The sequence below is a fragment of the Dendropsophus ebraccatus genome, chromosome 4 (assembly GCF_027789765.1).
Source record: "Dendropsophus ebraccatus isolate aDenEbr1 chromosome 4, aDenEbr1.pat, whole genome shotgun sequence".
Lineage (NCBI taxonomy): Eukaryota > Metazoa > Chordata > Amphibia > Anura > Hylidae > Dendropsophus > Dendropsophus ebraccatus.
In genome coordinates, this window is record NC_091457.1 from 25,714,871 (window position 1) to 25,741,696 (window position 26,826).

General features: G+C 43.3%; 1 protein-coding gene across 4 annotated transcripts in view; it reads left to right on the top strand.

The window, feature by feature from the left end:
- CNIH2 (cornichon family AMPA receptor auxiliary protein 2) overlaps positions 1-26,548 on the top strand; it is a 76,318-nt gene extending 49,770 nt beyond the window's left edge. For 2 of the 4 annotated variants that reach the window (XM_069968198.1, XM_069968200.1), the window contains exons 2-6: positions 5,898-5,966; positions 17,088-17,200; positions 23,413-23,556; positions 25,795-25,846; positions 26,329-26,548. In XM_069968198.1, the coding sequence (XP_069824299.1) occupies positions 5,898-5,966; positions 17,088-17,200; positions 23,413-23,556; positions 25,795-25,828 (360 nt within the window). In that variant the 3' untranslated portion in view covers positions 25,829-25,846; positions 26,329-26,548. Of the gene's footprint in view, positions 1-5,897; positions 5,967-6,273; positions 6,322-17,087; positions 17,201-23,412; positions 23,557-25,794; positions 25,847-26,290 lie in introns of all 4 variants that reach the window. The other 2 variants (XM_069968201.1, XM_069968199.1) reach the window with 2 other exon arrangements.
- Positions 26,549-26,826: the final 278 nt, after the last annotated feature.

The following is a 26,826-nucleotide window of genomic DNA, read 5'->3' on the forward strand; positions in this document are numbered from 1 at the left end:
TAGTGGCGTCACACAGTACCATCTGGCAAGTGACCGGTCAAGCCTCACAGCAGTGCACCACAGTAACAGCTGTCAATCACTTAAATAGGCAAAGTTTTCACCAATAAGTTATGTTATCCTGAATCATTTCCGATAATCCTATACATCATTCTACTCAGTTCTTTCCATTCTGTAGCATTCTGCACTGAGTTTCCCACCAGTTTCCGTGTCATAATGACAGTCTATGGGAGGCTTGCGCGCCTCTTCTCTCTTTACGCTGAAGAATGAACATGTCATTATGACACAGAAGCTGGCGGAATTCTCCGCCGCGGAATTCCGCCAGTTTAACTCCGTATGAACGGAGCCGATGGGTCCTATTACACAGGCCGATGGCAGCCCGATCTATACTGTAAAAGAGCGCTGATCTGCTAGAAAGGCACTCGTTTACTGGGCCTATAATACAGCCCGATAATCGTTTAGCAAGGGCTGCACGGACATCATTAGCTATGTCCGTGCAGACCTTGCCTTAACAGTTTATATTACCTTTACATGTGCCTGATCTCCTCTTGCTCTCTGCTTCCTCTCCGTTCCCACGGCTGCAGCTTCCTTGCAGTCCGTCTGAGCTGACAGGCCGCTCAGCCAATCGTTGGCCGGGACCAGTGATTGGCTGAGCAGTCTCTCAGCTCTAACGAGCCACTCTGAAGCTGTAGCACTTAGGATGGGGGAGGAAGCACAGCGCAGGAGGAGACCAGGAACGTGGAGAGGTGATGTAAACTGTTTGTTGAATCGTTAGCCGCCGACCGCCCATCTCTATTATGTGTATCGTTACACAGTCGTAAGCCGATGATTTTAGGTCAGGGCATAAAGAAACGATCAGCTGATGATGGTTTCATCAGCTGATCGCTGTCTATATTACACAGAGCGATTATTGGGCAATTCGTCCGATTATCGCTCCGTGCAATAGGGCTTTAAGTTGGCATCATAACTGTGACGGGGCAGTACAAAGGCGGGGCAGTATGAACGTTTATGCAGCGCTAAGAAGACAACATTATTGGAGTGGGGGGGGGGGGGGGACTTTTACTGGGAAAGTTTTAGGCTATGATCCCACTTTGGAAACATAGTGAGGCAAGGTGGCCGTCAAGCAATATAGCCGGACACTAATAATGATCATGATCATTATTAGCAGCCCTCTATATTACGAAACAGCTGCCTTTCCTCGCTATGTTCCTGTAGTGCGAACATATTATGTGGGGGCACAAAGAAGTCACTATTAGGCTCTGACCACACAATGGGGGAGATTTATCAAACATGATGTAAAGTGAAACTGGCTTAGTTGTCCCTAGCAACCAATCAGATTTCACCTTTCATTTTCCAAAGAGTCTGTGAGGAATGAAAGGTGGAATCTGATTGGTTGCTAGGGGCAACGGAGCCAGTTTCACTTTACAGCATGTTTGATAAATGTCTTTTTGGCCACTTTATGATATTAATGGTTGTATTGTTCTTTGTGATATATATATATATATATATATATATATATATATATATATATATAGGTGCTCATCATGTGGCGGTATAGCATCATATGCTACGTATTAATGTTTATAACAGGGATTGGATTAGACAGACACTATTGCTTAAGATAAAAGAATAGTTGCAAAATTTGTTTCCTTTCCATTGATGTACGGTGTATTCTATCCATACATCCGTCTATCAGCGCTCCTCACACGTCTGCTTTACTTAATAATTGTATATCTCATGAAATAACATCTTTTCTTAGAAATCTGCATTGTGCTGTTTTTCTGTTATTCTCTGTGGAGAAATTGACAGCTATGTGTAGTAGGATGTGTCCTTGAACAGCCTGAGGCTATGTTCACACACCATTTTTTTAGCCTTATTGTCAGATGTATAAAAGCATTTTCTACATTCTGGAAGCACAGTTGGATATATATAAAGTACCCTGTGTCTCCTTGACCTAATAGCTATCTAACAGTGTCAGCAGTATAAGGCTAGGGCCACACTACATAAAAACAACTGCCGTATTTCATAACAACGGCCCTTGTGCAAACAACGGCAATTATTTGAGAAATAACGGTCGGCGTTATGAAATACGGCCATTGTTTTTACATAGTATGAACCTAGCCTAAAACGTGAATTATAGCTGACAGATTCCCTTTAAGCTGCCCTTACTTTTTGGATAGTTGTCGGTTATGCTAGAACAGATAGAGGAGTAGAAAGCCGCTGCCAGACAGCTCTGGTGAGGACAGACAGCAAAAGGATTGACTATGTTGAAATCCAGCATACCCAACTGTTCTCTCCTCCGACATCTGATGAGAGTTGGCAGGCACCTATACACATTAGATGGTAAGGGTGCTTTTACACTGAGAGATTTATCTGACAGATTTTTGAAGCCAAAGCCAGGAATGGATTTGAAAAGAAGAGAAATATCAGTCTTTCCTTCATGACCTCTCTTCTGTTTATAGTCTGTTCCTGGCTTTGGCTTCAAAAATCTGTCGGATAAATCTGTCTGTGTAAACGCACCCTAAAAAGTATTATCCAGAAATGGAAAAGCAGCTGCTTTCTTCCAGAAACAGTGCCACTCTTGTCCTCAGTTTGGGTTTTTTTTTCAGCCCAGTTCTATTATAAATTGTAATACCAATTTTTTTTTTTTTTTTTTTTTTGGGGGGGGGGACTGCTTTGCTTCTATAATTGTGGATAACCCCATTAAAGAATACAGGTTTTATATAATTTTGTAGTCTCTTAAATTTTATTCCAACACCATTTTAACTTTTTTTTCGCTATGCTATCCCCCTCGCCCAATTCCAGAGATATAGGGAAGTTACATTGTGCAGAGGAACAGTGGAGCGGTTGCCCCAAGCAACCAATCAGATTCCAGCTTTAATTTTTAAGCATTTTAAAAAATGAAAGCTGGAATTTCATTGGTTCTGTGGGCAATAGGGAGTTTACTATTTGGTGGATCTGCACATTTTCTAGTCACATGAGCAGAAAATGTATTCTAAAGAAAGGGTGTGAATGCAAGGATCAGTGATTAGGAGGGGGTGTGAATCAGGCTGAGGGGGTGTGAATATAAGGCTGAGAGGGCATGGATACAAGGCTGAGATGGTTTGGAAACAAGGCTGAGAGGGATTGGATATAAGGCTGAGGGGGTGTGATTCAGGCAGAGGGGGTGTAGATATAAGGTTGAAGTGGTGTGAATAAAGATGAGAGGGTTTGGATATAAGGCTGGGGGGGTGATATAAGACTGAGGTGGTGTTAATCAGGCTAAGGGGGTATGGATAAAAGGCTGGGGGAGGTTTGAATCAGGCTGAGGGGATGTAGATATAAGGTTGAGGGGTGTGAATATAAGGCTGAGAGGGCATGTATATAAGGCTGAGGGGGTTTGGATATAAGGCTGAGGAAGTGTGAATCAGGCAGAGCTGTATAGATATAAGGTTGAAGTGGTTTTAATAAAGCTGAGAGGGCATGTATATAAGGCTGAGAGGGTTTGGATATAAGGCTGAGGGGTGTGGCTATAAGGCTGCGGTAATGTAAGTCAGGCTAAGGGGTTATGGATAAAAAGGCTGAGTGGGGTGTAGATATAAAGCTGAGGAGGTGTAGATATAAGGCTGAGGGAGTATGAATTGTGTGAATCAAGCTGAGGGGGTGTGAATATAAGGCTGAGAGGGCATGGATACAAGGCTGAGAGGGTTTGGAAACAAGGCTGAAAGGTTTTGGATATAAGGCTGAGGGGTGTGAATAAGGCAGAGGGGGTATAGATATAAGGTTGAAGTGGTGTGGATAAAGCTGAGAGGGTTTGGATATAAGGCTGAGAGAGTTTGGATATAAGGCTGGGGGGTGATATAAGACTGAGGTGGTGTTAATCAGGCTAAGGGGGTATGGATAAAAGGGCTGGGGGAGGTTTGAATCAGGCTGAGGGGATGTAGATATAAGGCTGAGAGGTGTGAATCAGGCAGAGGGGGTGTAGATATAAGGATGAAGTGGTGTGAATAAAGCTGAGAGGGTGTGGATATAAGGCTGAGAGGGTTTGGATATAAGGCATGGGGTGATATAAGACTGAGGTGGTTTAAATCAGGCTAAGGGGGTATGGATAAAAAGGCTGGGGGAGGTTTAAATCAGACTGAGGGGATGTAGATATAAGGTTGAGGGGTGTGAATATAAGGCTGAGAGGGCATGTATATAAGGCTGAGGGGGTGTGGATATAAGGCTGAGGGGGTGTGAATCAGGCAGACGGGGTATAAATATAAGGTTGAAGTGGTGTTAATAAAGCTGAGAGGGTGTGGATATAAGGCTGAGAGGGTTTGGATATAAGGCTGAGGGGTGTGGCTATAAGGCTGCGGTAATGTAAGTCAGGCTAAGGGGTTATGGATAAAAAGGCTGGGTGGGGTGTAAATATAAAGCTGAGGAGGTGTAGATATAAGGCTGAGGGAGTATGAATTGTGTGAATCAAGCTGAGGGGGTGTGAATATAAGGCTGAGAGGGCATGGATACAAGACTGAGAGGGTTTGGAAACAAGGCTGAGAGGGTTTGGATATAAGGCTGAGGGGGTGTGAATCAGGCAGAGGGGGTGTTGCTATAAGGATGAAGTGGTGTGAATAAAGCTGAGAGGGTGTGGATATAAGGCTGAGATGGTTTGGATATAAGGCTAGGGGGGGTGATAAGACTGAGGTGGTTTAAATCAGGCTAAGGGGGTATGGATAAAAAGGCTGGGGGAGGTTTGAATCAGGCTGAGGGGATGTAGATATAAGGTTGAGGGGTGTGAATATAAGGCTGAGAGGGCATGTATATAAGGCTGAGGGGGTTTGGATTTAAGGATAAGGGGGTGTGAATCAGGCAGAGGGGGTATGGATAAAAAGGCTGTTGTGTAGATATAAAGCTGAAGAGGTGTAGATATAAGGCTGAGGGAGTATGAATTTTGCTGAGGAGGTGTGGATATGAGGTTGAGTGGGTGTGTATATAAGGCTAAGAGGTGTGAATCAGGATGAGTGAGGGTGGATTAACAGCTAAAATGGTGAGGTCAGGCTGAGGGGATGAGGATATAAGGCTAGGGGTGGTTCTAAGATTGAGGAGGTGTGAATTAGGCTTAGGGGATTGTGAATGTTAGTGTCCGGGAGTGTGAGGTTCAAGCCCCCTCATGCTTACGTACACCCCCCTTAGCTTGATTTAGACCCCTCAGCTTTATAGTCCCCCCCTTGCATCAAAAATGTATACTTTATACTGATCCTCACCAAAAGAGGGAGCTCCTGAGCAAGGGTCCCTTCCTATAGTGTCTACATGCAACCAAAAGTCATATGAACAGGGTTTGTACTGTACATTATTAAAGAAGCCCAGCACACTCTGACTACTAACTCATAGTTAGGGATGTACAGCTCTGACGCACAATAGGAATTCTTTTTCTTTATTGTAATATTATTGCTTGAATTTATTGGGTTTAGGAAAAATAACCTAAGGCAATGTTTCCACAAGGTTAAAATCATTTTAGCGCCAAAAGACGGCCATTTATTGATATTGAAGACTGCGACTGATGTTCATGATCATTATTTGCGGCTGTCATTATGGGGATGACGCTGTCACGGTCTGGCAAGTGTATTCACTAAAGTTATATTCCCTAAAGGTCCATAAGATAAAAGCTGTAAATAGAAATGGTGACGAAGGAACGCAATGCAATTCCGAGCCTTATATACGTGGTTTGTGATGAGTAACTGAAATGCGTAACCCAGGCACACGACAGCTAGTGCCGCACGCGGCTGCCACCAGAGATTTCGGAATAAATTACCTTTCCTGACCAGGCTTCCTGATCTGTATTCTCTCCACGTTTGTCGCGGTAGAATCCTCTTTGGTAGTTTCCTTTGCTCCGGCACCTGCTGTGCTGTTTGCTAATAAGCTTCTCTCTCTCTCTGCAGATTATTGCCTTTGATGAACTTCGAACAGATTTTAAGAATCCTATTGAACAGGGGAATCCATCGCGAGCAGTAAGTGACTCGGGGGTGGTGGGGGTCATTTTCCTGCTTCTGATTTGCAGAGTATTCTGGGGAACAGCTGTGGGGCAGTGCAGGGGGCCCATGTAAAGTGTCTCACAATGTCACTAACCTCTTTGTATCTTTCTGCATGCCATCTCTGGCTCTATCCCCCGTGATGCACCTCCACTTCTCCGCTCCTCTTCGCCTTTCCTTGCCCCCTTTTTATTGCTCAAAGTCACAGCTCTTCTTAACTCTCAAACCTGTCCTCTCTCTCTTTTTTTTCCATCCTCTCTTTCTACCTCTCTCACCTTTTCTGCAGAGAGAAAGGGTTAAGAACGTGGAGCGGATTTGCTGCTTGCTCAGAAAGGTCAGCCATGTGTGTTACTGTGTTGTTTGATATTATCAGATGTGTGTTGTGTCGTATGTGCGGGTCACACCACCATGAATCTCGCACTAGAATAACATTCATTGCAATCGGGAACAGATATAGCTGCAAATAGATTCGAATAGAGAACGGGAGATTTATAAGTGTTTTGTAAGGTAAAAAGCTGTAGGCATCTTATACCATTTAGCTAGACAGCTATGACACTTACTGCAACTACTTTGAGTACCATATGGCACGGGGTGGAATATACAAAGGGGGGGGGGGGAAGAGGAAAATTACTCTGTAAATAAGGGGCTCACATTTCCCATCGGTGTTCCTCAGACACTCTCTGCAGCTAGGTGTGAGAATTGGGGAAAGTTCTCTCTAAGGGTTGTATAACACTGCCCCATGATAAACTGTAAATGAGCTATTACATGAGCCGACAATCGGGCAGCAAGGGCTGCACAGACATCGTTAGCGATGTCCGTGCAGCCCTTGCCTTTACTACTAACTTACCACGTTCCTCAGTGTCTCTGGGTCTTCCCTGGTGTTCTCTGAGGCCTCCCCTGGTGTCTACAGCTCTGCCTTCTGTTCCGGTCTCTGCACTGGCAGGCCATGACCGCTCAGTCAAGCACTGGCCGAATCAGTGCCGAGCCCGGAACAGAAGGCAGAGCTGCAGATGTTGGGGAACGTGGTAAGGTAAGTTAATACTTTATTATTTTACACTACAATCATCAGCTGTCGGCCGCGCCCGATGCCCGATGATTTTAGGTGTGGACCTTAATAAAATATCAGCTGCTGATCATTGTTTCATCGGCTGATTTTTCTCTCTATTACACGGAGCAATAATCGGCCCTAACAATGTAGGAACTACAAGGATCTTTAATTTGAAGCTTTGATGGCCATTAGAGATTAGCGCACCTCCAACATGCTCGAGTCCAATCGTTTGTCCGTAGGTCTGCATCCAACTTCAGCCACTGTTATTCAAAAGCCAAATGATCGCACTCAAGCATGGTCGGGTTGCATTCATCTCTAATGGCCATATACCTAGAAGAAATCTGGTAGCATATTTATGGGGTTATGCAGTATAGCGGCAGCCACATTACCACTAGATCATCCCCAAACTAAACAAAGGATGTAACATGAAATTTTATTTAATATTTTCTCCAACAATCCAGCAACATGCAGTCAATTCTCACTGGATCTTGTTGATTTTTTTGACAGTTTATCTAATATATCTCAGTATTGGCTTTTGACACACGCTCATCTCCAAGGAGGGGTGAGCAGTATTGTTGAGCGGACTTGCAGTGCAGTTCGGGTTTGGCAATGTTCTCCAAATCTAAACGCTAGGCATTTGATTACTAGTGGCTGGATAAGTTGGATGCCGTCCTAGGGAGTCCTTAAAAACAGTAATGCAGCCATAGGACATAGGCTGTATCTATGTTTTCCTGGCAGCCCCATCCAACTTATCCAGATGTTAAGAGTCAAATGCCAAGTGTTCAGGTTTGGAGAACATTGCCGAACTTGTACAGTTCTGCAAGTCTGCTCAACACTAATGAGCAAAATGAGAGCACATAGTAGTTTATGCAACCAAAAGGCATATATTTGTGTATTTGAGTATTTAGGCTCTCCTACAGTATATGGCTTTTTGTTTAATAAAATACAATTTACACGAGTCCTGGTCTTCTATACACTGTTACCAGTGAGGTCCATCAGAGAAGCAATTTTCTGATGGGCTTTTTATCGGCCTTTCCTAAAGGAAAGTTTCAAGCTTACAAGCTGAGAACCCCACCGATCAGGAGAATAGGCCGAAAGAAGCGCACAGTGAAGCCATAAAAGAAACAGATCACTGATCTCAGGGAGGCAAGCCAAAAATAACACAGTAATATCTTTGGCTGGTCTCCCTGAGGTTTCCTGTATGGTTCTACTAGGCATTGCTCCCACCTGCTCCACACTGATGAGGGGCAACACCCCGAAACAGCTGTCTGTGGATAGATACCTGACCTTGGTTTTCCCTTGTCATTACATTGACTTATAGGGCCACCTAATATGGTGGTTTTGGTGGTTTCCCTACAGGAGCCACCCCTTGGCTGGGTCCTTCCTGGAGGGATATCTGGCTAGTCCTGTGTTTCGTAAATGAGGCTCCACAGGCTTTTTTTTGCATATTCGAGAGAAGCGCACAGTAGCACATTTCACAGCTATGTCAGTCCAGACAGCTCTAGTATAGGTCTATGGGACTGCCCGGACAGCGAGGAAGTACAATGCCTGCTCGTTCTCTTGTTTAGTAGGGGTCTCACATGTTTTTTTAATTACAAGTGAGCTTTCAAAAAATTGCTTATCTGACAGATTTTGCTGATAAATGAAGCTGTAGAACAGGGGTACTCAACAACTTTTAGTGAAAGGCCACTTACTGGGGTCTATTGTCAGGTAAAGGTCCGACCTTAACTTCAGTAGTAAATGTGTTTTGTTACTTTTCACAAACGTTGTTGAACTATTTACATACAGAATTGATGCTTATTTGTGGGAAAACTGGCATTTTTTCTCTCACACCAGCCCTTTGAAATTAGGTACAAAGGGGGTGACTACACCAGTAGTATACAGCCCCCTGTTGCTCCCCTAGTAGTATATAGACCCCTGTGCACTCTCCACCAGTAGTATATAGCCCCGTGCGCTCTCCCCAGTAGTATATAGCCCCCTGTGCGCTCTCCCCCAGTAGTATATAGCCCCCCTGTGCGCTCTCCCCTTGTAGTATATAGCCCCCCTGAGCGCTTTCCCCTTATAGTATTTAGCCCCCCATGCGCTCTCCCCCAGTAGTATATAGCCCCCCTGTGCGCTCTCCCTTTGTAGTATATAGCCCCCCTGAGCGCTTTCCCCTTATAGTATATAGCCCCCCATGCGCTCTCCCCTTGTAGTATATAGCCCCCCCTGTGCGCTCTCCCCTTGTAGTATATAGCCCCCCCTGTGCGCTCTCCCCTTGTAGTATATAGCCCCCCTGTGTGCTCTCCCCTTGTAGTATATAGCCCCCTGTGCGCTCTCCCCCAGTAGTATATAGACCCCCTGTGCGATCTCCCCCAGTAGTAAATAGCCCCCTGTGCTCTCTCCCCCTGTAGTATATAGCCCCGCTGTGGTCTCTCCCCCTGTAGTATATAGCCCCCCTGTGCGCTCTCTCTCTCTGTAGTATATAGCTCCCTCTCGGTCAGTGCTGCTGCACGGTAACTATGAGCGCTCATAATTACTGTGCATAGCACAGCTGCAGCAGGGGTCCAGACAGCTGGCCTCCGAGGTCTGGGTTCGGACCGTGGTCTGCCAGTTGAGGACCCCTGCTGTAGAACTTCATTTTTTCATTGTTGCACTTCAAGAGATATAACTTTTCATTTTCTCTGTGACATATAGATATGAGATATAAAAAAACAACAAATAACAGGTCCCACTATATGTACAGGAAAGGAAAGGCCCATCCATCGTAATAAGCTGGGCAGGAAAGGGCAGATGGGAGGACCTCAGCCCATGGTCATGAGCTATAGTTAACTCTACACTACCGTACTGCAGTAACCCTACACTGCCACTACACCACAAATTAAGCCACCTGCCACTGGCCTCATATACAGTATAGATCTAGCAACAGCAGCAGCTATGCTGTTGTTGGGTGTTAGCACCCTACCAGTCAGATATCAATGGCTTATGTTTAGGAAGCTACTAATATGAGCCTTAAAGTGAAAGGGTTGTCCAGTGAAAATCTTTTTCTTTCAAATCAACTGGTTTCAGAAAGTTATACAGCTTTGTAATTTACTTCTATTTACAAATCTCAAGTCTTCCAGTACTTATCAGCTGCTTTATGTCCTGCAGGAAATGTTTTCTTTTCAGTCTGACACAGCGCTCTCTGCTACCCCCTCTGTCCGAGACAGGAACTGTTCAGAGCAGGAGCCGTTTTCTATGGGGATTTGCTGCTGCTCTGGACAGTTCCAGTCTCGGCCGCAGATGTCAGCAGAGAGCACTGTGTCAGACTGAAAAGAAAACATTTCCTGCAGGACATACAGCAGCTGATAAATATGGGAAGACTCGAAATTTTTAAATAGAAGTAAAGTAAAAAAAAAAAAAAAACTATAGAACTTTCTGAAACCACTTGATTTGAAAGAAAAAAATTTCGCTGGATAACCCCTTTAAGTCTACTTGTCTGGTTACATTAGACCTTAAAGGGGTTGTCTGGGATAAATTCATACTCAGTCATACTGCTGGGGCTGCGGGGTACATGTCAGTAATGTATAGTTACCTGTCCTGCTCATAACGCGTATGATGACCGGCCATCGTTATGGGATGTTTTCAAAACACTGACAGAACTGCAGGGGTGGGCAGGTTAGACAGGTAAGTATACATTACTGACATGTCCCCCACAGCACTGTCAGTAAGGCTATAATAAAAAAAAAATTCTGGATAACCCCTTTAAGACTAGGTTCACACACAATAAAATAAAAGGTAAATGTGACCCCTGAACTGTTGGGGGATTTCCATTTAGACGGTCGTAATCAACTGTCCAATGTCCCATTGGTTTCCATTATGTGAATTATTATATTGAAAATACTGCCGCATTTTAACCGCAACCCTATTTTTATTTTATTTTATGGTGTGTGAACATAGCCTAAAACTGCTTTAAGTTTTTTTTTTTTTTACAATATTATAATATTGAATATGCTCCTGACTGTAAGAAAGCTGTGAAAACCGACATGTCCACTGACCCCTTTAGGTTACGACTTCTATAGGCAGTCCTATCACAGCGGAACTAGTCAACAGAGATGAATCCACTAATCTAAGTAGTCAGAGCTTCAGGGAAATATGCCACATGACCTCCTTCTCAACTCTGCTAAACGACGGGAAGGGCTCTCAAGGGGAGGGACATATGCAACAAGCTATTTTTAGCATTGAAATTAACACTTCAGGAGGATGTTTTTGTGCCCTTAAGCATCTGCAGGACGCCCTAATACAAAGGGGTCTGTCTGAGTGACAGGACCCAAAAAAAGCGTTTCTCTTCTTCAGCCAAAACTTGTAATAGATAAGAAAGACATAGAAAAGTATACATAAGCTGCATTAGGGCTATGCATAGAGCTCATATCATATATTATGGCACCTGTAGCTTCTAGGAATTCAACAGAACTGTGAGGCTGCATACAAGGAAGACTTCTGGAGCGAATATTGTAAGAATATAAAAAGAAGTCCTCATCCAGAAGGAAGAGAGATTGCTCTTTGGTGCCACCTATATGTCTGGAAAAAAAAACTTTTCGGAGAAAGTCTTAAACAGTTGGGGTCTCAGCACAGACCCCCAAACTATCAGAGGTGCAGGACAAGTGGGAAGAATCAGGCAGTAGTACGTCTCACCCAGGGCCGTGTTTACCACTAGGCACCCATGGTCCGGTGCCTAGGGCAGCACCTTGCAGGGGGGCAGCACCAGGGAGCAGGGGGACAGAAACAACTTTTTTTGTTGTCTTTATTTTTTACTCTCCCACCTCCCACTCAAACTTGTCATTAAATTTGTTGTCTTTTTGAGGGGGGGGGAGGTATGATGAAATTGTTCAGGTCTGGAGCTATTACCTACCAATCTACCAATCCTGTGGTGAGAATTCCTTCACACAATATGCAGACTTCTCTAATCATTGATTCAATTTATGTTTTAAGCAGTTAAAAACCAGGAAAAACACGTTTCAGACAATGTTTTTACATGTAGAGACATGCATGTGACCGAAACCTCTCTCCTTCACGCTCCCTTAGATGGGGCGTCTTTGGGTGGTATTACACGGGCCGAGCAGGGCCCGATAATACCTGTAAACGAGCAGCGATCTGCTAGATCGTTGCTCGTTTACTGGACCTATTACACGGCCCGATAATCGTTTGACAAGAGCTGCAAGGACATCGTTACCGATGTCCTTGCAGCCCTTGCTAAACTGGCATACATTACCCATCCACGTTCCAGGGCTGCTCCTGCCGTCCACTTCTCCCGGGGGTCCCGCGCGCTCTCTAGCGTCACAGCAGCCTGTCAGCTGGTAGGCCGCTCAGCCAATCACAGGCCGGGACCGCCGCGGCCTGTGATTGGCTGAGCGGCCTATCAGCTGACAGGCCTCTGTGACGCTAGAGCGCGCGCGGGACGCAGGGAGAAGCGGACGGCAGGAGCAGCCCTGGAACGTGGATGGGTAATGTATATCGTTAGTCGCCGGCCACGCACCGCTATTACACGCAGCGGTGCGCGGTCGGCGCCCGACGAAAATAGGTTCTAAACTTTATCAACGATCAGCCGATGATCGTTGTCATCGGCTGATCGTTGCATTTATTACACGGAGCGATAATCGGCCGAATCGGGACAATTCGGCCGATTATCGTTCCGTGTAATACCACCCTTTAAGTTTAGTGCCTAGGGCAGCAGCAGCTGTTAATACGGCCCTGGTCTCACCTGTCAGTTATCTTCGTTCTGCAGCCTCAAAGACTTAATAGGCTTAATAGACTTAATGGTAGGAGGGAGATCGCTGTGACGCAGAGAGTAAAATGCTCTTCTTCCAGCTCGTTCTCTTGAGGGTGGTCCCATCAAAACTTTTGACATGTCCCTGTCCCAAAGTTTTTTGAACGACATTGCTAATTTAATTATTATGTAAATTTTTCATTTTGCATTTTAGTTTTTTTCCTCCTTACCTTCCATGAATCTTATAGAGGCTTGTTTTTTGCGAGACCAATTGTACTTTTTAATGGCATTCTTAATTTTAACATAAAATGTATTTCAAATAGTTTAAAGGGGAAAAAAAAAAGGAAAACGCTTTTTGGGAAATATGGATATAAATAAGGAAATAAATAAATAAGGAAATAAAAAAAGGGAAATACACATTTTTGGGAGGAGGGTATGTTTTTACGCCTTTCAACATGCATCGAAATAGACATGTTAAATGTATTCTTCAGGTCAGCCTGATCCCAGAATTGATATGCAGTAGTTTAGGTTATGTGTTACTACTTTCAAAACAAAGAATAAGCTTCACATCATTATATTCTGACATCTGTAATTTTTCTATATTTTTGTCGACATGGCTGAGTGAGGACTCATTTTTACACCATAATCTGTCGTTTCTATTGGTATTATTTTGGGGTCGATTAGACTTTTTGATTGCATTTTCTCTATTTTTTACGAGATGTACCATAGCAACCAATAAGCACCTTATCATTGCATTTTAGGAGTATCAATAAAGTAGCACGGATGAAATAACCGTCTAGATGCTGTAGTCACCTTTTGCCATGGTATCTACCAAGCAAGGCTACATGTACATGTTCTGTAGCTTTGTCCGTAATTGCATATCCGCAATTACAGACAAATTGAGGGTCCATTGATCTCAATCTGGCGGTTCACATTGTCCATATATTTACGGATCTGCAATCTGCAAAAAATTACTGACATGTTCCAGTATGGACCATAATTGTGGCACAGATTGTCCCATAGAAGTCTATGAGAGAGTTGGTATTCTTTGCAGATCTGTAATTTTTACAGGTGAAACGTTCATAGCATCTGCAAATCCGTAAAAAATGTGGATGAGTAATCATTTTAAACCATTGCCACTTAACTATCACCTTCCCCTTCTTTGCCAATCTTCAAAAAAATATGCATTATGGATTAATTGTTTGGGTATAAAGATTGCCAATGATTGCAGACATAATGCTCATTTCCGAGCTCTGCTCGAAAATAATTTTTACCCCTTTACCTTCATAGCATGGTATGCAACGGCACATCACAGCCCATAAGAAATAAGTTTGTCAACGGCCATTCTAAGCGGAAGATGCCTGGCAGACTGCTACATGGCTTAAAGGGCTTATCCAGCGCTACAAAAACATAGCCACTTTCCCCCTACTGTTGTCTCCAGCTTGGGTGGGATTTTGAAACTCAGTTCCATTGAAGTAAATGGAGCTTAATTGCAAACCGCACCTGAACTGGAGACAACAGTAGGGGGAAAAGTGGACATGTTTTTGTAGCGCTGGATAACCCCTTTAAGGTCCGGCAAGTACTTGTTTTGGAGACTGGCTGGAAATCCTGTATGCAGCTGGCTCTCTAGGTTGAACCTGATGGACTCTTGTCTTCTTTCAACGTTATTAACTATGCTACTATGTTGCTTCTGTGTAAACCTAGGGGTACAATATGCACTAGTCATTTTTTATTATTGCCATACAATGGATCCATAGAATACAGATCTGTTTTCCATAGTTGCGCAAGCCCTTCTTTGTCTGTACATTTGGCGCCATGCTAGAAAACACAACGCCCCAGTACCGGAACACAGCTGTAGATTTTCCAGGTCATCGCTATACAAATATCAATGTGCAGTAAAACTTTTTTTTTTTTTTTTTAACATTAAACTTATTCCAATAGTATCAGCCGTTTTAAGAAGGCAATTCATCTTAATCGGGATCATTGACTTTACCCAGTGACTTTTAAAGATCACTGATTTTTACCTAAAGGCATTGATAGAAACTACCAATTAAAGTGTACAGTATAATAGACTCCGAATATCACAATAACTTCTCACTTGACCCCGTAATGGTGAAAATTACTTCTGCTAATGTATTATTGATCTAATGGTCGCATAATAGAAGACGTGGTGGCAGAACATTAACCTTAGGTGGAGGGACCCCTTGTGACCAGAGGGTTCGGGACTTATGGAACTCTAAGATTTGTGTGACTTCTGTGAGGCAGGTGACAGCTCCGGAGGGAAATGACAAGTAGGTAAAAGCCGTACTGCCATAAAAGTTGACCGTAGAATTAATGACGGAGTTAATGGAATTCAACCTTGCCAATCGTCATATAATATATATGGGATATATACATGTACATTACCACTTGGGAAGTGTAACGTGCTGTATAAAGTACAATATAGTATCCTGTCTTTTTTAAATTTATTCACATAAAATGGAAATAATTCTTTTTTTTATATCCTTCAACTTTTTTGATCTTTTGGATACATCATTTTAGTTCAGTTGTCTGAACAACCACGACCTCATGACAATGACATGACGCCATTTTTATAGATAGGACCAGACTATGGTTTCTTTTATTGTCCATTCCGAGCGACCATCAGTTGATCAGGGATCGATAAAGGAGCCTTTACAGTGGTCAGTAGGTGAACGGCCTCATGAATCAGTGCTCATACTGTAACTTCATGCGGCCGTTCGTTGCCATAACTGTTGGCAGAACGTCCCCTGTTTGGTGACCCCCAATAAAAACTTTTGACATGACTATCTGACATGTTGAAATTTTTTTTTTTTTTACTGACGGGTATTCTTTGAACAGTGGTTGTCTTTTCTACCCATGGATTGTATCTGTCTACTACTGGTAGTAGTAGAGTCAGAGCCCTACCCGCGAATTGTATCTGTCTACTTCTGGTAGTAGAGTCAGAGCCCTACCCGCGAATTGTATCTTTCTACTTCTGGTAGTAGTAGAGTCAGAGCCCTACACGCGGATTGTATCTGTCTACTACTGGTAGTAGTAGAGTTAGAGCCCTACCGGCAGATTGTTATCTGTCTATTTCTGGTAGTAGTAGAGTCAGAGCCCTACCTGCGGATTGTATCTGTCTATTTCTGGTAGTAGTAGAGTCAGAGCCCTACCTGCGGATTGTATCTGTCTACTTCTAGTAGTAGAGTCAGAGCCCTACCTGCGGATTGTATCTGTCTACTTCTAGTAGTAGAGTCAGAGCCCTACCTGCGGATTGTTATCTGTCTACTTCTGGTAGTAGTAGAGTCAGAGCCCTACCTGCAGATTGTATCTGTCTACTACTGGTAGTAGTAGAGTCAGAGCCCTACCGGCAGATTGTTATCTGTCTATTTCTTGTAGTAGTAGAGTCAGAGCCCTACCTGCGGATTGTATCTGTCTATTTCTGGTAGTAGTAGAGTCAGAGCCCTACCTGCAGATTGTATCTATCTACTTCTAGTAGTAGAGTCAGAGCCCTACCTGCGGATTGTTATCTGTCTACTTCTGGTAGTAGTAGAGTCAGAGCCCTACCTGCGGATTGTATCTGTCTACTTATGGTAGTAGTAGAGGGCTGGTAGTACTAGAGTCAGAGCCCTACCTGCGAATTGTATCTGTCTACTTATGGTAGTAGTAGAGTCAGAGCACTACCTGCGGATTGTATCTGTCTACTTCTAGTAGTAGAGTCAGAGCCCTACCTGCGGATTGTTATCTGTCTACTTCTGGTAGTAGTAGATTCAGAGCCCTACCTGCGGATTGTATCTGTCTACTTATGGTAGTAGTAGAGTCAGAGCCCTACCTGCGGATTGTATCTGTCTACTTCTAGTAGTAGAGTCAGAGCCCTACCTGCGGATTGTTATCTGTCTCCTTCTGGTAGTAGTAGAGTCAGAGCTCTACCTGCGGATTGTATTTATCTACTTCTGGTAGTAGTAAAGTCAGAGGGACCTTTACCTATCCCTACTCCCCCTACTGTTAATCCATATTGTTGTCACCCATTGGTGTGTCATCTACCATTAACTGCAATATTTCACTGTTTGGCTGGTGCAGAACCGCCACAAAATGCCCTATGACTATGACAGTGAATATTCTCATAGACAGAGCTCTCGTCTTGCAGCACATGCTAGTTTAACAATTGTACCTACTTGAAAGATGTCCTTATCCTGAAACGTAAGGTTAAGTTATGCAAAAGCAAGTCTAAAATTCACCACGTCATCCTGTTTTGTCCTTGTGTGTCTTTCTGCGTCTCACCGACCATTACATCATATTTCTCATCCTGCTTTTTTCTCTCCACCAGCTCGTAGTACCAGAATACTGCATTCATGGACTCTTCTGTCTCATGTTTATGTGTGCCGCTGAATGGGTTACTCTGGGTCTTAACATCCCACTGCTGTTTTACCACCTCTGGAGGTAAGTAGTTATGCTGTATGTATAAAATTGACGGCCATCAGTATCAGATCGGTGGAATCTAACTGAACCATTTAAAGTGTTTGTGATGCTCAAGCAAGAAGTACTTGTACTTGCTATCGCCATACCATTGGTAGTGGTGGTGTATGGTACTGCAGCCTTCTCCCTCCAGGTCTGGGATGGGGAACCTTTGTCCCTCTAGCTGTTGCTATGGTTACAGATCCCATTATTAGTAGTAGCCTAATGCGGTTCACTTAGTTTAGAACCTTTGGCCCTCCAGCTGTTGCAAAACAAGCTTCATGGGAATTGTAGATTTGCAACAGCTGGAGGGCCAGAGGTTCTAAACTAGGTGAATCGCATTAGGCTACTACTAATGGTAATCATCATGTAGAGCTGTTCCTCATGTACAATAGTCTAAAGTGACAATATTCATCACTTACAATGTCTTCCCTGGGCCATAAGCAATGTCACACAGTGGTAATGTGACATTGACTGGAAGACGCTAACCCGAGATGCAGGACAAAGGGCAATTTTTTTCTCCCAAGTCCGAGAGTGCGGTATTTACCAGCACAAATAAGAGCGGACAGTTCTGATGTTCTGTAAATGTCAGAGAAAACAAAAGGAGAAATCCACGTCTCATAGTGTAATACTGTGGGATCAGTTTAGGTCAGTAATAGGGAACCTCTGGCCCTCCTTTGGCTGTCCAGGCATGATGGGAATTGTAGTTTTGCAACAGCTGAAAGGCCAAAGGTTCCCCATCTCTGGTTTAGGTCAAGGAAAAAAGTGTATGTAGTCATGGCTTCATTACCCTATGATTCTGTCTATAATCAGTTTTACAGGCAAAATTATACTGCCATTGGTTACTGCACCTAGGTATGGCTTTGGCAGGGGAATGCATCCTGAGGCTGACTGTGTTCTTCATTATTTTTCTTGGTCTGTATTTTCAGGTGTATGTTTTTCACAAGGTCCCCCCCAAAAAAACCTTGTATCTAAAGTGTCCCTGTCACTTAAAAGAAAAAACTTTTCTCAGGTCACATAGACATACCAAAGATGTAATCAGTCAGAATTTGTTCAGACCCTCACCGATTGTTAGAGTGTGGGAGAAGGGTACGACCGTGTGTGTCATCTCCTGCAGCCAGGGAGTGCAAGAGGGGTAAGAAGAGGGTGGGCCGAGGGTTATGTGGGCCAAGTAGAGAAGGGGAAAGGAGGTATACAGTATGGGGACTACCTGCAGAGTGGAGATGTATACAGTATGGGGGAACAACTCCAGAGGGGGGAGGGAGTTATAAAGTATAGGGGACTACCTGCAGAGGGGGGGATGTATACAGTATGGGGGAACAATTGCAGAAGAGGAGGGGGGTATAAAGTATAGAGACTACCTGCAGAGGGGGGATGTATACAGTATAATGGGGAACAAGTACAGAGTGGGTAGGTATATGTGGTGTGAGCTCAACCGGTCACTTGCCAGATGGTGCTGTGTGACGCCACTACTGTACAGCTCGGTTGGGCACATAGGTATGGGGGCACACCTGCTTTTATTTTAAGATGGCTGTACCCTTTCCCCTGTGGCCGGTGACCTGCCAGGCTGTTAGGGGGTCACTTGGGTAATTATCACGGTGGTCCGGAGTGGAGCTATAACCCACCCGGAGTGTCGGCATCGCCACCCACAGAAAGGGGAGAGGACCCAAGGATGGTGTAACTACTGTGTAGTTGCTTGAGTAATAACCACTGAGTCCTGTTAGCATAAATAAACTCTTCTTTATTGAAGGGACACTTAATACACCAGCTGACAATAGACTTCTGACTTGACTAGATAAGATCTGTGCTGAGAGCTTTAGAGGTAAACTAATAGTGCTGACTTGGTTGCGTGCTGAGAAGAGTAAAGAGTTCAGAGTAGTGAAGAGGAGTTTGCCGTGAGAGTCCAAACCAAATGTAGTATTGTGCTCTGCTGAAACTTTAGAAGAAGAAGAAGGAGAATACTTAAGAGTACTTGAGAGTAGAAGTATACTTGTGCCCGTGTTTCGACCTCTGTCGCCCTGCACTGTCGAGTGACCCGTCCTAACAAGGTGACACAAGCCCTAGTCCTTGTTACCTGAGTTGAGCAAGGTGGCAAAAGTTACCTGGTTACACCTGCGCTGTGAGATACATAGGCTTCTAGCAACTTTGCTCTATCCGGATCAGTTCCTCTAGCCTTTAGGATACTGTCCTGCACCTTTAAAGATGTTCAACAGCGTGGGTTGGGGTGATCTCTGACTTGTTCTCTCTTGAGTGGCTTAGCACTGCATGGTTAGCAGAAGTGATGCTTTTAAGAAAAGAGTCTCTGCGTCTCCCATGTGCGTCCATCTACTACCACACTCCAGACTAGACCACACTGGACTTGTTCTTCTGTCCCTTACAGGGGACCTGGCAGAGCCAGGGCCCAGCTGAACTACAGCAGGGACCATCTTGTCTTGCGTCCTCTCTCTATCTAGACTTGGATAAGACTCACTTAGTGTGGCTGTGTACTTCCTCTCCCCATGTGACAACTTCCTACAGGGTGTGTAATGACTCTTGTGAGTGGTGGAGAAGAAAGTGCAGAAAAAGAAGAGGATAGCGATAGGTGGGGAAAAGGAAGAGCTCTCATTGATGTACAGATCACAAATAAACAGTAACCCCTTGCTTACTACAGCTGTGTGATATACAAGTACATAGACACATAATAACGACATCTAGTGGCAAAACTTAGGCATAACTTCATTACCACTTTACTTAGAGTACAGGCATTTGCAAGGGGTGTACAGACTAGCAACACCCGTGGTGGGACACCGCATATACAGCATGGGGAAAGAACTGCAGAGGGAGGAAGGGCAGGTATACAGCATAAGGGGAGTACCTGCAAAGGTGGATGTTTACAGTATGACAGAACAACTAGTGAGGGGGAGGTATACAATAGGGGGGCTTACTGCAGACGTTACTGTACACCTTCTCCCCCTCTGTAGGTATTTCCTAATACTGTATACATATACAGTATGAAGAAATAACTACAGGGGTGGGAGGTATACAGTATGGACAGGGGAAATTACAGTATAGATGCCTAACAACAGTGGTAATGGCAGCTAACTACCATATAGAGAGGGGCTACAGTGTAGGGGTATACTGTGTTTCTCTGAAAATTGGACCTACCCCAAAAATTTTCGGAGAAAATTAGCATATCGAACAGTTGGTAAGGGTCTAAACACCCAGACTGAAGGAAGTTTTTGACATATCTTCGTGATATATCCTATAACATAGAAGTCCAACAGCACCATAGGCAAAATTAGTGTATGCCCAGGTACACAGAAGACAACCTTTTGGCCATAATAGGTCTTGATGAAGACTAGGGATGATCGAATATCGGGATATTCCAGGTTTGTTCGAACTCGAACCATCGGCTTTCCATTCACATTGAATGTGAAACCGATGGTTCGAGTTCGAACGAACCTTAAAAATCCAGTTCGATTATCTCTAATGAAGACCACTGGATGCTGGTGGAGGCTGGATTATAGCTGTAAGGTCAATTCTTTTTATTGTTACAAGGAAACTTTAAGTTTCTGGATGTTATAGTTACATGTGAACTGACAGACATTCTCCCATTGAATTCAATGAGATACTTTCTGATGTGTGAACAAAGCCTTGAGATTACTAATGTACAGTCACTTATTACATTACAGTATAGTAAGAGAGCTGAGTGGAAACAGACAGGCACACTGTTGAGTACTTCGGCCCCTGAGTATAGCGATCATGGGGGTTTCTTCTCTTGGAGGGCTCACTATGACATATCAGATTTGTCGAGTGTCCTTTTATATTCCATTTCAACAAGATAACAATATACTCACTTATACAGATTTTATTATATAAAAAAACAGAACAGACCCCAACATGGTGTAATTGGAATAGATAACACTGGAGCATGGACATTTGTGTCCTTTCATGCCAGCTTTTTGTTCTTGGCCTATATATTACTGTGTAAAGTGTGTATCTGCTGTTCCCTTTATCCATAGACGTCCAGCAGAGACAACATGATTGATTTAGCAGCTTTGCAATCAAAAAATTGCTCTCCGCGTATATTGTAGTTATCACTCTCGCCTAACAGCTGGCACTGAGGTCTTCTCCCATAATGGCGCCATACTGTGTGTTCCACAGTTACTCAGTGATTCAGCAGTGACATTTCCACATTATACAGGCAGTTTGTGTTTCTTTTAAAAAATAATATACAAGATACAAACTGAAAAATATCCAGACGCCTTTTTTTACACATGTGCACTTGGTAATAAGCCTGGATCAACCCTAAAACAAGTATGGAAGCAACATTGAAGGATTTTAAAGCCTCTGAAAATGTGTATATAGGATTATTATAATACCACATAGATGCTCATTCTATATCTTATTTTCCTGGAGAAAGTCACTTTTGGCCATGTTAAGAATTGAGGTCTTCAGTCAGTAGTGTGTGGCGGTCTACATGCCAGATACGGACGGTGCTAAGTGTATTCACCAGCCACTTATTCCATCAATATTTTCTCAGAGTAAAACTGGTGGAATCCCGCCAGCCTCCGTGGCATACAGGCAGTCTATGGGAGGGCTCGTGCCTCCTCTCTCCGCGCGGAAGAATTGACATGTCAATTCTTCCGAGAAGAGAGGCGAGGAGAGAGGAGGCGTGCAAGCCCTCCCATAGACTGCCTGTATGCCACGGAGGCTGGCGGGATTCCACCAGTTTTACTCTGTGTGAACTGGCCCTAAGGAAGATTTTGCCATCCACCTTACTAATGAACCTGCCGGAAGCTGCCTGACCATAGGATAGAGTCTATGGCCCAGGCAGAAATGCATGCCGTGAGTGGGGGTGAGTTCTTTAGTGGGCACGAGGAGTGTTTCGTGCTGCTGCAATCTCTCCATGGTTGTATCTTGGTTATACACTGATAAGTGTTGAGCGAACTTCATGAAAGACTGAGCATTTCACTCCCTGCGTCTGGAAAAGTTTTATATTGCCCTAGGTTGTATTCACATTTTCCAGACAGTCCTCAGCTGGTTGTACCCTTTCCAGGCCCTGGGAGAATGCGGAGAAGTTGCCGAACACAGAATCTTTCATGAAGTTTGCCCAACACTACTTCTTATCAGAGCTGTGACCCGCTGTGATGAATACTTTTAGACATGTCTGATGACATGTCAAAAGTAATTTGTAGTGACATGTACGCTTTAATATATAGGTGTTCTGGTGGTATTAAATGTAAGGAGTAGGGTCAAGAACCAAGCCAACCAAGATTCCAGCAGCACTGTCAGTAAACGATGTTGGAGCTACCTCTGATCATGTTTATGCAATCTTATCGATGCCACTGGCACTATATGCCCCAATAACTTCCAGAGTCCAATTGCTCCACCAAACTGTTGGCATGGCAGCAAGCAGCCTCCTAAAGTCCTCCATGACTGCCATGTCAGTCCTACTATTACAACTTGCCATAGGTAGGAAGTGATAGTGGACTGCCAAAATATCAATCCCCTACAATATATACTTTATGCATTGCAGTGAACTATCAACCTTGTATAAAAAAAAAAAGTTTTATATATATATATATATATATATATCATGTATTAAGAGTTAAATCATCCCTTTTTTCACATTTTTCAAATAACAAATGTAAAGTTTAAAAAATTACCAAAATTGGAAAATGAAAGCGTAGCAGTCACAGTGACATATCACAAGATTTGATCATGGTCATGGTTCCACACCGACACCAATCACCAGAATGAGCACGGAGCAGCATGTAGTGGTGAACTCCACTTCTACTGCCCAGGAACTACGATGGTGAGGCCTTGGCATCTGTGGCATCGATAGCCCATCCTGACCTGTCTGACCTACAGCTCTTTCGATGTCATTTGGAAACTTCAGGAAAACCATCTTTCCTCATAAGCTTAGCTACACTTTAATAGGATCTGTTGATTCATAATCCTTTAATCCTTTTCTTTTTGCAGAAAACCACAAGTATGCACCCAGTCTGAGAAGGATTTATGGACTCTCTTTATTAGGACAATCTGCTTCAGTCCAAATGCTTTCCTTTATTAGAACATGTGAATGGTATATAGCGGGGGGGGGGGGGGGGGGAGAGATCGGAAGAGGTTGTGATGAAAGCTTTGATGCAACATAAACTGATTCCTATTACTACAGTAGAGTGACTAATATATATACGTTTGGTGGCTTGTTTTAGGTATTTCCACCGACCTGCTGATGGTTCAGAAGTTATGTTTGACCCAGTGTCCATAATGAATGTTGACATTCTGAATTATTGCCAGAAGGAAGCTTGGTGTAAACTGGCATTTTATTTGCTGTCCTTCTTTTACTACCTGTACAGGTAAGTTCTTGGTTGAAGAACAATGGCATATGATGAAGATACACTGAGATACTATGGCCATAGACATAAGATATTTATCTACAGGCCATTGGAAGGTCTAGGTTATTTCCGAAGCATCTGCTGGTAGAGTGGGTCTAAATGGACCATTTTGGTCAACCATAGTTTGTAAATTTACAGTTTACTCTGACATGGTACTGGTGGGATTGTTAAGAAAGCCCCAAGTGTATAGCCAGTTTTACGCTACAAAAATCAGATTGTTACCCGATCTTACCAAACTTAGTTAGATCTGTCAAAAATCTATAGCAGAGATGGGGAACCTTCAGCCCTCCAGCTGTTGCAAAACTACAATTCCCATCATGCCTGCTTTGGCTGTCCAGGCATGATGGGAATTGTAGTTTTGCAACAGCTGGAGGGCCAAAGGTTCCCCAATCCCTGGTCTAGAAAGAAGGATTCTATATGGACAAAAGTATTGGGTTCCATCTTTTACTTCATGTGTCCAGTCCTGTTATCACAGTTGTATATACATACAGTCTGCCTTTACCAACACTGGTGAAAGAAAGAGTCGATTTCATTCCAGCGTGGGTGTAGGGTTTTCCATGCCTGAGGAGCAAGGCATAGTTGTGTGAGCTTCATGTGGAAGAACATGACAGGCCCACAACCCTATTGAACACCTTTGAGATAAACTAGAATAGAGATGCACTTCGGGATGAATTGGCAAAAATTGTCACAGATACTGTACCTCCAAAATCCAACATCATGAGATATCCCAAAAGCTCCTGTAGATGTAAGATGTAGGTGTCCCCATACTTGTGTCTATATAGCGTGTATCATATCTGTGGTGAGGTACCACTACAAGCGTGTATAGAAGGGAAGGGGGAAGGGATGTGGATAACTGAAGTGAGTTCCCATTTTATTAATGTTCAGTTCATAATCAAGCTTCATTATCTCTTATTTCAGCTGCCACCATAACATTTAATAGGCCTAATTATCACCGTGTCATTCTCATCAACAGGATCGCTTACATGAATCTCTTAGAATTATCTCTTACCTAACTGCAGAAAAGCTCGAATTTTACTTACTGTGTAGGAAGCAAAAATAATAGGCATGAAGTATTAGTATTAAAGGGGTTATTCCAACATCAAATGTTATCCCCTATGGTGTGGCTAGAGGATAACAAGACGATCAGTTAAAGGAGAAGTCCAGCGAAAAATTTTATTAAAGTATTGTATTGCCCTTCAAAAGTTATACAAATTACCAATATACACTTATTATGGGAAATACTTACAAAGTGTTTTTTTTCCATGCACTTATTACTGCATCAAGGCTTCACTTCCTGGATAAAATAGTGATGTCACGACCCGACTCCCAGAGCTGTGCGGGCTGTGGCTGCCATTATCCTCTCCAGCAGCCACAGCCCACACAGCTCTGGGAGTCGGGTCGTGACATCACCATGTTATCCAGGAAGTGACATCACCATTTTATGCAGGAAGTGAACCCTTGATGCAATAGTAAGTGCATGGAAAAAAAAGCACTTTATAAGCATTTCCCGTAATAAGTGTATATTGGTAATTTGTGTAACTTTGGGGGGCAACACAATACTTTAATAAAAATCTCCTCTAAGGTCTAACTGCTAGGACCCTCACCAATCCAGAGAACAGTGTTCAAGTGTTAATAATCAATAAAGAAGCTTAGTACATCCATGGCCAGCGCTCCATTTAGTCTTAAGGGGCCTTCGAACATTGGCAAACATTGCTACGTATCTCTATATATGGCTGATTCTTAGACTGTCTACCCCAAGTTTACAATGTCTAAGAATTACAGTCTTGGTAAATCAGGGCCTATGATTTGACTAACTTGTGCTGGGTCCCTTACTTTCCACGGTCCCCATAGAAGCTTCTGGAAATATGGCTTATAAACAGTATAGCCATTGAGAGGTGAGTTATAGTCATATATATGTCATGTTAGTCCACTTGCAAGATGGTCTTATATGCCAACCTGTATAGTTTGCTACCATATTGTTATATAACATCTATATACAATACTTATGTACAGTATGTAAATGAAGGATTAGGATTAGTAATGTGAATTAAAAGGAATCCAATAGTTTATTATTGTTACCTGAAATATCGAAACCATTCATATGCAAATTGCCTAAGTTATGTTAAATACACAGCAACCTATACAGTCCCTGCATACAAACAGCATCCTGTACTAATCCCACTTCTTCCTCGCACGCAGGGTGGGGGCCACTGTACGTTATGTCAGCGCGTAGGATGCTGTGCCTCTTCTGGTGAGTGAATTGCCCCTAGCCCTTATAAATGCCCCCACTCCTAGATTTCCTCCTTCGCACTTCCACGTTCTGCATGCGTATATTGCCGTACATTCTGTCCTATCTATTGTCTTGGAAAAACACAGGCCCAATGATAAAGCCACATGTGAGAATGTCTGTCAGTACGGGCTCCTATATGTTCCCACTTGAATGTCAGTCTTTTACGCAGCTATAGCCCTTGATTGTAACTCTTTTTTCTCTCTCTTTCTCACTACACTTTACCTCCCCACTAACTTCCCTTAATTTTGCCCCTGCCCCTAATTCGCCCATTTCCATTGCTTTGTCCTGTCTCTATCATTGTGCCCCCCATTATACATTTTGCCATGGTGTCTACCCCGGTGTCTCGTCACTGCCCTCTCTTCTGCCCTGCTCGCATGGTGTCCCCTCTGTCTCTCCGCTTCTTAGTATGATATACACACTCGTCACTTTTTGAATCTTGCCAGTCCGGATATATGAATTCAGGAGACAGAAGATTGAAAAGTAAGAGAAGGCTGGGGATCCTCGCTGATGAAAAAGACATGAAGGGCATCCGTCCAGTTTGCCTAATAGTTTATTTTCTTCACTTTCAACCATCTCTCTCTTTCTTGCCCGCCCTCCCCATTCTTTTTTTCTTTATCCCCTCATTTCCTATTTTAGACTGCTGCTGGCTTACAGCTCTTATTTGTCTGTTTGAAGTCTGTGACTTTATTTCTCTAGAAACTGTGTGACGTTTATTGTCAATAAAAGATATATCTATATATAAAGTCAATGGCCGTTATTTTTTTTTTTAATTCAAGTTCAATTGAATTTTAAATTCTATTCAAGTTTAACTGCCATTAAAACAACTACTTAAATCGATGGTATAAGTGGATTAAAAAAAAACTGTAATATATCTTATCAGAGTAAAATGCTTCCTTTTCTACTTAAAGGGAACCTATCACCAAGACAATGCTATCTAATCT